This window comes from Acomys minous (genome assembly GCF_964271855.1).
Source record: "Acomys minous genome assembly, chromosome: 15".
NCBI lineage: Eukaryota > Metazoa > Chordata > Mammalia > Rodentia > Muridae > Acomys > Acomys minous.
This window is the reverse complement of record NC_140497.1, coordinates 55,079,838-55,091,851: the sequence shown is the minus strand read 5'-3', so window position 1 is coordinate 55,091,851 and position 12,014 is coordinate 55,079,838. Positions and strand designations below refer to the sequence as shown.

Here is a 12,014-nt window from a genome sequence, read left to right as displayed (position 1 = left end):
AGCCACCATGTGGGTGCCGGGGATTGAACTCAGGACCTCTGGAAGAGCAGCCAGGGCTTTTAACTTCTGAGCCATCTCTCCAGCACCTGGCTAATCTGTCTTGATAAAGGTTAATAAATGCAGCCTGGGTGCTGCTATGAACCAGACTCTACAGTTAAACACACAGATGCCTCTTCAAGCCCTCAGGAATATGAAGGATACTCACATTTCTTACACACCAACACAGACCACACTCAGGAACATCACAATCATGAAGACTCAAGTTAACCACTTGCTTGCTGCTGTTCCTCTTCTGATGAGAAGACACAGAGTCATTTCAGGTAACTTCCATTTAATTTAACATTTATTTTCATTTATAACGAGATGTCACATTTTCTACATTAAAATATAATCATGCTGATTCCCCCATCCCCCCAGAGAAAAACAACTGGAAGATGGAATGCATAGAGTGGGGAAGTTACTGCTGCACCTGAGAATACATAGCACAGAGACCCAACAGCAGACATGGCAGAGGCGCACAGAATATAGCTAAGGGCTCAAGCCAGGAAGAAGCAGGAATGAAAGGACATTGCCACATGTGCCACAAGATCACCCGGGGAAGGCAGAGCTGGGTCAAGAAGTTTGGGGATTGAACGGAGTTTAAAACATCCACAAACCGAAGGCAAGTCATCTTCACACCCCACCTCAGGATCTGGGGGGCAATGTAGAAACCTAAACCACCATAGCACATCAGGACGAGGATGGAATGTAGGGTTTTTCCTTAATTGTACCCCAGCTTTTCCCAAGTCAAGTCTCCAATGACTGAAGCCTCGTGGGTATCAGCAGCACAAGACATGTCACCACTGCCAGGAGTATGCCAGCTGTGCAATGTTGCATGATTCTGTGTGAGCCTCTGAGAGAGAGATGCCACACGGGAATTCCCAACTCTCAGCACTGGCATCAATAAACTCATTTCCTAAGAAAGGCGCACACGGACAGTAGAGCGGAGGACAGGCCCACAGGCACGCCGGCCCGTCAGAAGAAAGGCTCGGCCAGGAGCCTCCTGGTTCTCTTCCTGTCTCCATCTTGCCCCTAAATTTGAGACTGAAGCATTTTTAACTTCAAAACAGTGATGCTTTTAAGGGAGGTGAGAGGTAGGCTTGGGAGACCCAAACATGACATTATTAGCAACTAGCTCTCCACTATGTACAAACACATACATTACTAAGCCAACTTCACCCGCCCGCAGCTGCTTTTAGAAAGCACTGAAGGCGAGGTCTTCCGGGCAGAGATCTTTCCCTCTGTTAGCAGTGTCAACGCTGCAACAGTGGCACAACAGTTACCTAGCCGTTGTTTTTAATTACAGGGTAACAGGTAAACTCCCACACACAGGTGGGGGTGGAGGAGTGCAAAAGGAATCAGGAAACAGAACCAGTACTTCACAAGAGGGTCACGCCACACGAGCAGCAGCAGCTAGTGCTTTGCAGAGTCTCGAGGGTAAAATTCGCTCAGGGTGCTCTGAGGGATTCTCTTCAGCATTTCTTTGGGGAAGATTCGAAGCAACTGCCAGCCAATGTCCAAAGTCTCATAGACAGTTCGGTTTTCATAGGGACCTAAAATATTGATACTGAATTAACATCAAAGAGCTTCTAATTGGCCCGTGTTGCTCAGTATTGTGTCTGTGGCCCAGCAAGCAGGGCAGGTATTAAATACAAGAATGAAAGAAAATATGAGTTAGGACTCGAGGCTGAATGTAGAATGAGGGCACAAAGTACCACAGAGGTCAGAGGTCAGAGGACAGAGGTCAGAGGTGAGGGGAGGTCCACTGGGGGGTGTGAGTGTTGGTGTAAGGGTTGACTGAGGTGGACACAGAGACAAGAGCTTTAAACAACACACACCAGGCCCAGCGTTTTGTTCAAAGGGCAGCAAAAAGCAGACTTAAGACTGGGCCCAGGAGAAAAAGCTAGGCTTGCAGGAATCTACAGAGACGCTGAGAAAGCCTTAAAGGCCAGAGAGCAGAGTATATTAACAGGCCAGCAGTTTTAAAAACTTAGTGAGACAGGGTCTCATTGAGTGGCCCAGGCTAGCCTCAAACTCCACCTCTTAATTGCTGAAATTACAGGCCAACCAAATTGTTATATTTAATATAGCAGAATTAACTCCTTCCTCCCCCCAAAAACCTTATACCAAAAGATGAAGAGTGGTTAGAGTTATGGGTTCCTTTCTCTAGACAAATTTACCAAACTTTTTAGCTTTTGCATTTTAAAAAACAGACAGACAGACAGAGGAGCAACTAAACCCAACCAGCTCAATGGTGAAGTTCAGTGGTGAGGAACTTGCCGAGCACGTGTCGCTTCCACCCATAACCCTCAAACAAGTAAGCCATCTGTGGTTGAGATACTTTCAGATGAATAATGAATGCAAGTAAACGCAAGTCAAAGAGTGGAAGAACCGTGTGCATCGCTTGAGTGTCATTCCAACGTCGCACGCACCCCTGCTGTAACTACCACTGAAGGCAAGGACGGAGTATTTCTAGGAGTGACAAAGCAGCCTGAGACATGTGCTGTGCAAGGAAACGTACTGGAGGCTTCTTAGAGGAGAGCCAGCCAACACAGTTACTAATAGCTGCCCCTGAGGTGTGAGAGTGAAACTGGCCCCGTGGCCACGGGTGAGGGCCTTAAACCTCACACCTGGTTACAAACCTGAGATTTACTGTCACCTAGAAACCCCCAATCTCCAGTGTCACCCATATAATATTACGTCAGAATCAGCATGTTTAAGATGCTTGGCTGATTTGAAAGCAAACCAAAGTTTGAGAACTGTTGGACAAAAATGTTATAGTGAAAATACAACAATAATAGAGTAAGAATACTACAGCTGGGCGTGGTGGTGCATACTAATCCCAGCACTCGGGAGGCAGAGGCAGGTGGATCGCTGTGAGTTCGAGGCCAGCCTGGTCTATAGAGTGAGTTCCAGGACAGCCAAGGAAGACACAGAGAAATCTTGCCTCGAAAAACCAAAAAAAGAAAAAGAACACTACAAATGAGTACCTGTCTGATCACCAGAGAATAAGGAAGGTTAAAAATGCTGCCCCAGGGGCTGGAGAGATGGCTCAGAGGTTAAGAGCACTGGCTGATCTTCCAAAGGTCCTCAGTACAATTCCCAGCAACCACATGGTGGCTCACAACCATCTATAATGAGATCTAGTGCCCTCTTCTGGTGTGCAGGTGTACATGCAGGCAGGATATTGTATAAATAATAAATAAATCTTTAAAAAAAAAGAAAAAAAATGCTGCCCCAGTCCAAGGGACTAGTGAGCTACCTCTCAGTGTCTCTCTCTCTCACACACATACATATAGACAGTGGGTCAGGTTAAGGAGTTGGAGGAGAATTGAGGTAGTAGATATGTGCAGTCTTATTTCATTGTATACATGCATGAGATTCTCAGAAAAATTAAAATAAAATTTAAACAAAACAAAAACCCAAATGCTGTCCAGCAACTGAAATAGGTTAGCTGGAAAAATGACCCTACCAGACACAGAGAGCACACAGACCAGAATATTGGCGGACAGAAGGGAACTCAGCTGGGAAGAGTCTCACTCTGGTCCCTGGGTCCTTAGAAACAGTACCATACAAAGAGGCCTGTAATAGGCAGAGATGGGGCAGCTTGGGAGACGGGGTTCAGAAGGCACAGGGAGGGGAGTCAGATGTAAAGACACAGACAGCAGAACTTGGAGAGTGACTCATTAGAGGAGAGACTGCACAGAGGCTAACGTGAGGCCTCGGCTTTGTGAGGAGGGCTTGCTGAAGGGAGCCATCTTACCCTGAGTAATGAAGCTCCGCTCAAACTTCTGCAGGAATTCCAAGTACAGAAGGTCATCTGAGGTCAGGGCTTCTTCCCCCACCACAGCTTTCATGGCCTGCACATCCTTCCCGATAGCATAGCATGCATACTGAAGGGGAGAGAGCACATGTCAAGAGCCTGGAACAGCTCTGTCCTCCTGCAGCTGTCTCACCGCCAGACTGCAACTACGGAAAGCTCCCAGGAAAGTATGCAAGCATTTATTATAGTCTCCCCCAGAAAGAGGCCTTTGGCATGCAATGCACAGACATTATGAACACTGCAAAAACATACTTCCTCACTGTGCCAATGAGTTTATGATGGGTAGAAAACAAGCTACAAAAGCCAAAGAGAAGTCTCTGCAGGTGTCACTCAAATGCCTGTGATTTCTCAGGCTTGACATTTCTACTGTAGGGTCAGATACTTTTCTTTATGTCTGATGTACAATCTATAAACATTAAGGACTTCATAGAATATATACAAGTGTACCCTCAGTGTTCTGCTGGCTGTTTAACATGTTAAGCGACAAATATGTGATGGCATTCATGCAGAAATATTCTAGCATTTAAAAGAATACATTGATTTTTGCTTTTATTTTTCATGCTTAAAATTGTATTACACTTATGTATTTAGTGTACACAGGAATGCACACTAAATACTTTGTATCTGTGGGCACGCATGTGCCATGGTATGTGTATTAAGAATCAGAGGACAGTTTGGAAGAGTTGGTTCTCTTCTTCCACTATGAGGGTCCCTGGGATTTAACTGTTAGACTTGGTGTTGGTGGCAAGTGCCTTTACCCTGTTGCCGCCTTTTTTTTTCCTTTTTAGTTTAAAAATTCTGGATTGGAAAGATGGCTCAGTGGTTAAGAACACTGTTCTTCTAGAGGACTCAGGATCCAGGTTTGATTCCTAGTACCCACACAGCACTAATCAGCCTCTGGAGCTCCAAGTCCAGGGAACCCAAGCCACCTTCCGCACTGCATGCATGTAGGGCACAAATATTCATGCAGGTAGAACACTAATAGACATAAAAATAAATGAATAGGTGAATCCATAGGGACAGAATAGCCAATAAAATAAAAATTTTAAACTATATATAGCATGAGAACGGAGTGAGGAGCTTGGCATTCTCCTGTTGCTATTGCTCCTTTTTCAGGCAGTGTCACTGTGACGCGCAGGCTGGCTTCCAATGTGCAGCTCTTCTGCCTTAGCCTCCTCAATACCGGGACACAGGTATGGCAGCGTGACTTGCTGAAACTTGGTAGGTTGTTTGGTTTGGTTTTATTTTTCAAAGATTTTATCTTACATGCATGAATGTTCTGCACATATTTATGTGTACCACAGATATGTCTGGACCCCTCAGAGGTCAGAAGAAGCTATCAGTTCCCCTAGACCTGAAGTTACAGATGGCTGTGAACTCGGCTCTTGTGGGTCCTTCTGCAAGAACAAATGCTCTATCCACAGGGCCATCTCTTCAGCCCCCAGGTTTGGTATTTTAACACTGACTGGCATCATTTGTTCTTATGAAAACAGGCTGCTGTGTTCCAGTGAGTTGTTATTCTGTATCAAACCAACACTGAAATCCTACTTGATGGGAAAGAAAGAAGTGACAGAAGAGTTATGATGTGACAAGGCACAGGAGAAAGGCAGTTCTTCAAACCACATCCTTAGAGAGGCGCACATACCAGCTGGTTAGAAACATCAGCATGGTCCTTTCTGGTCATGCCTTCTCCAATAGCTGACTTCATTAACCGAGAGAGTGAGGGCAGCACATTAATAGGTGGGTAAATCTAGGGTAGAACAGGAAGGAAAAGGTAACTGCATGTAAAATTCAAGTTTTAAAAATCATGGGTGTCCCTCACAGCACGTAAATCCTCTGGCATGTTTTTCCTAGATGAGGTCTAGTCTCTTCTAGGGCGGAAACGGTAGTGACAAACACTCGGCACACAGCACCGAGAATCAGATCCAAGAAAGTGAAATACAAAGAGAGCACAATACTGTTTTGACAGCCTAGAGTTTCTTTTTCCCCTTTCTTTTAAAATATATTTTAATAATTTATTCATATTACATCTCAATGGTTATCCCATCCTTGTATCCTCCCATTCCTCCCCCCTCCCATTTTCCCCTTACTCCCCTCCCCTATGACTGTGACTGAGGGGGACCTCTTCCCCCTGTATATACTCATAGGGTATCAAGTCTCTTCTTGGTAGCCTGCTATCCTTCCTCTGAGTGCCACCAGGCCTCCTCATCCAGGAGAGACAGCCTAAAGTTTCAACTGCCTAGGTTACCCTAGTGTCCATCTAAACAATTTTCTGCATGGACTCAAAATGTTATAAGCAAAATAAAAAGATTATAATAATTTCCCCCTCAAAGCTGATTTGGGAAATCTGTTATAAAACAAGTAAAAATTCTGTTTTCTAAGTAATATGACTGGCAGATCATGTCATATAATATTTTTAGCACAGAATTCCTGGCAAAAAAATTTCCTTAAGACCACTGACCCCATTCAAAGGCACAATAAATAAAAACGGTAATTCTTAATTCTGGCACTCTGCCCACTGCAAGATTTTAGCTTATAGAAATGACAGTTTTAGCCATATTAAAAACAACTCACACTGATATTCCTAAGCAAAATCGTCCCAAAGAGCAAATGAAGGCAGGACAGAGTGAGTGAGTGGCCTCACGCCCCACAGCACTGTTCAAGTGTCAGTACCTGTCTGTTGTGCAGCTGTCTGTCCACGTAGATCTGGCCCTCAGTAATGTAGCCAGTCAAGTCAGGGATGGGGTGAGTGATGTCTGCCAGAGGAAGACACAGGTGTTAGGCACACGGCTACGGCCTCCAGCACTGCCTGTGAGAGCTGCGGAGAACCCTCTTCTGTGAGGTTGCACTGGCACTGTCTAGCTGTCAGCATGACGGTTAGCTTAAATATCAACTGCATGTAACCTGGGAAGGGAGCCCTGGTGGGTCAGTCTGTGGGCGTGTCTGTGGGGAAGTACCCTAATCACTGATATGAGAAGACAGCCCACCACGGACGGCAGCACTCCCTAGGCGGGCGCCCTGAACTGTGTGAAGGAGCGGGGATGCCGAGCATTCACGTTTCTCTGCTCTTAACCGTGGGCATGAAGTGAGTCCTGTTGTAAGTTCCTGCCTTGACTCTCCTACAGTAACAGAATGTAACTGGAATTATAATGGAAGCACACCCCCTCCTCCCTAAGATGCTTTGTATCAGTGCTGTATCACAGCAACAGACATGGGAGCAGGACAGAGAGGCATCTGCCAAGTATGGCTACTGGGCACCTGAGTGAGGCTGATGAAACTGACGGGCTTGATTTCAAACTTCACTTTAATCAACTTCAGTTTAATTATGGGGCAATGTGCCCAGCAGTTACCATATTCAATAGCCATTTCATTGTTCAGTGACAATAGCTTCAGCACACGCTGCACACTGTGAAGCAAACTGGCTACACTCCTCCTAGTCACACGCTTTCTAATTAAAACACAAAGTGCCATCATAAGCACAAGGCTCTACGCAAGTGTAGGACACACAGGCGTGGCAATGATGCTCAAAGGCCATGACCAGTGGTGTGCTTCTAACCTGCGGACAGAGGACGGCCACTGTGTGTCTGCACCTCTGGAACAGGTCATGGTATGTCAGAAGCAGTGTAGCCCAGCTGCTGTTGTGGGCTCTGCATCCAGACTGTGGGCTGTAGAACTACCGCCCCCTAACCCAACAAACCACGCTGCTTCCTCCGCGCTGACTCACAGAGCACTCCAACACTGAGCCAGCTGACAGAGTATCTTAGGCTCTCACTGCAAGTTTAACTGTTTAAATGACTGGCTCACAAGAAAACCCAAGCAGCTTACTTTAAGTAGAGAAATTCTGCATAGCTAAAACAGTGCTCTGAAAGCAGCAGGCATTCAATAATGACATCATAAATGAACATTTAAAATTCTAATTACAAAGAAGATAACTTTTCTCACAGAGTGATAAAGATAATTAGAAATAATCTTCACTGAAAATGACGTTTAGCTGTAAGTAATCTCTAAGGTCAAGCTCTCAGAAGAATTTCAACTCAAAAAAGCAGATTGTTGACTGTTCAGGGCTATTGAGCTGCCTCACAGGTAAAGCACTTAGCGCCAAACCTGACTAACTGAGTCCCCAGCACCTATGTAGTAGGGGAGAAATAACTCTGGCCAAGCTGTCCCCTGACCTCTACAAGCACACTATAGAAAGCATGCCCCCACCCCAAATCTCTGTCTGTCTCTGTGTCTGTCTGTCTGTCTGTCTGTCTGTCTCTCTCTCTCACACACACACACACACACCAGTGATTAAGTCTAGTACAATCAAAGACGTAAACTTACCATCATTGGGCATGGTGAGAATAGGGATTTGGGTAATGGAGCCATTTCTACCTTCCACTCGGCCAGCACGTTCATAGATGGTCGCTAAATCAGTGTACATGTAGCCTGGGAAGCCTCGCCGACCAGGAACCTCTTCCCTGGCTGCTGAAACCTAATAGCAAATCAAGGAAGAATGTCAGAGTAAGGAAAAGACACATCAGAGTACGAAAGTCACATCAGGGTGAGGAAAAAAAATTCTGGCTAGAATGTCTGCTTGAAGGGCTGGAGAGATGTCTCAGTGGTAAGACCACAGATTGCTCTTCCAGCGGACCTGGGTTCAATTCCCAGCACCCAACGGTCTGTAAGTCCTGTTCTAGGGGATCTGACACCTTCACACAGACATACATGCAGGGAAAACACCAATGCACATAAAAAAATTATAAATTATTTTAAAAAAGAATGTCTGCTTGAATATGCGCAACAAAATATTAATTTACGTGGTTGTAAAGCAAGATTGTTGAAAATTAAAATGAACCAGAAATTCTGTTGGGGCTGAAGGGCGATGCTACCTTCAGCTTTACTCCGTGTAGTCATTTCCTGTATTGCTAGTGACTATACTTTTCTCCACTCTGAATGGATGGTAATCTTTGGAGTTTGGGGTTTTCATTAGGGCTCCTTACATAGGGCTTCACTTACATGCTTAAAAATAGTGAGTGCCAATAGTAAATACTGTGTACATAAATAAATTCTATGAAAGAAATTTAGTTGGGTACACCTGTGATTCCAGCACTGGGGAGGCTAAGGCAGGAGGTCTCTTAAGTGCAAAGACAGCCGGGACCACACTGAGACCCTGTCTCAAAGGCAAAAACATGAAATAAGAAAATAAAACAATTACATTTCCTGCTAAAATTTTACTGCAACAATGTTTACTAGAAAAAACTCTGGCTATAATCCTGTAAGTCAAGCACAATTCATTCTAAAGCCTAAATTTTCAAGTCATTCACCATGTCCTGTTGTAGAACAATCCATTTTTATATAAAATAGTCTCCACTAAGGTTAAAAGAAGGAACACACACCAAGAACCAAACACATGTTACAATCACACATTAGTCAGTCAAATCTTTACCCCAGCCAAACAAGAAAGCTTATCTCAGACTTACAGACAGAACTGAGGCTCAGAGAAGCTTCTGAAGATCAAAACCCAGAGCCCTGCGTAGCAGCCTATGTCTAGAATGCTAACACTTTGGAGAGGGAGGAAGATGGAAGCTGAAGGTCAATCTCAGCTCCGTAGTAAGCTTTCAACGACAGACTGAGCTACGCATGGCCTTGGTCAGAGCCAGGGGTCTATCCCTCCACACACAAAAACAATTACAGATTTCCTCAGGGACACACATATGGTAATATAGGTACTTGCAAAACTCTTACTATCTCAAGAACCTCAGAGGATTAGCAATGCAGGGTTCTTGCAATGTTACTCAAAGTGTGATGTACAGACCTGTGGTCATCAATGCAGAATAAAGCTGCCATGACAATCTGGCAGAATACTTTGATGCTTATTAGATCTAATGTGAAGTAAACCTAGGTTCATAAATTGTTTATCTTTAAAAAATGATCTTTTTTCATAGCTCATTTTTGTTTTCCTTAACAAAAGTACTGATGTGTTTTTATGACTGAAGATTCTTATTCCATCAAGGAGTCAATGTGAACACTGACAATGTGGTCATGATCTTGGGGATTTTATTTATATCTTTATTTTATGTGCATTGGTGGGTTTGCTTATGTTTGTGTCTGTGTGAGGGTGTCAGATCTTGGGGTTACAGTTGTGAGCTGCCATGTGGTTGCTAGGAATTCAACCTGGTTCCTCTGGAAGAGCAGCTGTGCTTTTAACAGCTGAGCCATCTCTCCAGCCCTGATCTTGGGGATTTTAAAATCTAGGTCTTACTCTACCCAGAGGGGGATCGGACAGATGCTGGGACTAGATGAAGCCCCGATAGTCATATAGGAGAGGGGGACAGATGGAAGAACCCGGAGGGATCAGGAGCTCCACAAGGAGACCGGCAAGCCTGGCAGATCTGGACGGGGGGGGGGGGGGGGGGGAGGGGAGCCTGCACAAACTGATGCACCAACCAAGGACAGTGCATGCAGAGAACCCAGGGCCCCCCTCCCTGCCCTGTTCAGATACAGCTGACGAACAGCTCATTTTTCATGTGGCAGGTGGTACAGGCACTGCCTCTAACATGAACTCTGGTGCCTGCGATCTGATCACTTCCCCTTGGAAGGGAATACAGGCTGTACTGATGAGACCTAATAGGCTGTGGTTGGATGGGGGAAGAGGGCCCCTGTCAGAGGACTAGGGGAGGGGAAGGTGGTGAAGAGGGAGGGACAGCGGGAATGAATGGGAAGATATAAGCAAGGGGTAACAATCGGGATGCTGGGCTGAGGAGATGGCTCAGCAGTTAAGAGCACTGTCTGCTCTTCCAGAGGAACCGGGTTCAATTCTCAGCTACCACATGGTGGCTCACAACCATCTATAATGTGATCTAATGCCCCCTCTTCTGGTTTCTAGGTGTACATTTAGGCAAGCACTATATACATAATAATAAACAAATCTTAAAAAAAAAAAATCCGGATATAATGTGAATAAACTATAAAAAAAAAATCTAGGTCTTAGAGATCAAATTTCCTCATAAGTCTTTTCACGCACTCAAGAGTTAGCTTATTAAAAATACCAGGAATTTGTCTTAAAACACCCAAACACTTCTTGCTGAGGATAATGTTACAACTGTTATTAAACAAACATTTGGTTTTCTGAAGAAAAAAATTCCAAAGACAATTGTTACCAGACCACTTATTAAAATATTATAAATGGGCCTGAGAGATGGCTCAGAGGTTAAGAGCACTGGCTGCTCTCCCAAAGGTCCTGAGTTCAATTCCCAGCAATCATATGGTGGCTTGTAACTATCTATAATGTGATCTGACGAACTCTTCTGGCCTGCAAGTGTATGTGCAGACAGAACACTATACATAGTAAACACATAAGTCTAAAAAAAAAAATGTTAAAAAATAGTTAAAATAAAATACTATAAACCCTGGGCAGTGATGGCACACACCTTTTATCCTAGCACTCAGGAGGCAGAGGCAGGCAGATCTCTAAGTTCGAGGCCAACCTGGTCTACAAAGCCAGTCCAGGACAGCCAGGGCTACACAGAGAAACCCTGTCTTAAAAAAACAAACAAACAAAACAAAACAGAACAAATGAATGAACACACACACACACACACACACACACACACACACACACACACACACTTATTCATTAAAAATAGAGACCCAAGAAGCTGGCAGGATGGCTCAGCAGGTAAGATCATTTGCTGAAGTCCTCGGTTCAGTTGCCACTGGGAAGCTCACAACCATCTCTCTGTAACTCCACTTCCAGGGATCAGATGCTATCTTCTGGCTTCTGTGAGTGCATACATGCATGCAGACACATGTAAACATACACATAAATTTTCTTAAAAATTAGGAATCTGAAAAGGGTTAAAACACACACAAACACACACTCACGTGTGCGCACACACACTGTGGACAGGAATTCCTGGGAGCATACCACTATCACTAGCTTGTGGTGCTTTCTTACTTTTTAAAAAAAAATGTATTTTTGTTTCATGTGCATTGGTATTTTGCCTGCATGTATGTATTAGGGTATTGGGTGCCCTGGAACTGTAGTTAAAGACATTTGTGAGCTTCCATGTGGATGCCGGGAATTGAACTCAGGTCCTCTGGAAGAGCAGCCACTGCTCTTAACTGCTGAGACTCACTGTCTTACTTCAAGAGTGACAGCAGGCTATTA

The 12,014-nt window shown here is 44.6% G+C and overlaps 1 protein-coding gene across 1 annotated transcript in view; it reads right to left on the bottom strand.

Annotated features, from left to right (window-relative positions):
* Positions 1 to 325: 325 nt before the first annotated feature.
* Positions 326 to 12,014, bottom strand: part of ATP6V1B2 (ATPase H+ transporting V1 subunit B2) — a 26,777-nt gene continuing 15,088 nt past the window's right edge. Inside the window, exons 10-14 of the mRNA XM_084760156.1 lie at positions 8,186 to 8,336; positions 6,536 to 6,618; positions 5,508 to 5,612; positions 3,803 to 3,932; positions 326 to 1,592 (exon numbers count right to left, since the gene is read on the bottom strand). Of these exons, the coding sequence (XP_084616282.1) occupies positions 1,453 to 1,592; positions 3,803 to 3,932; positions 5,508 to 5,612; positions 6,536 to 6,618; positions 8,186 to 8,336 (609 nt within the window). The 3' untranslated portion in view covers positions 326 to 1,452. The remainder of the gene's footprint in view (positions 1,593 to 3,802; positions 3,933 to 5,507; positions 5,613 to 6,535; positions 6,619 to 8,185; positions 8,337 to 12,014) is intronic.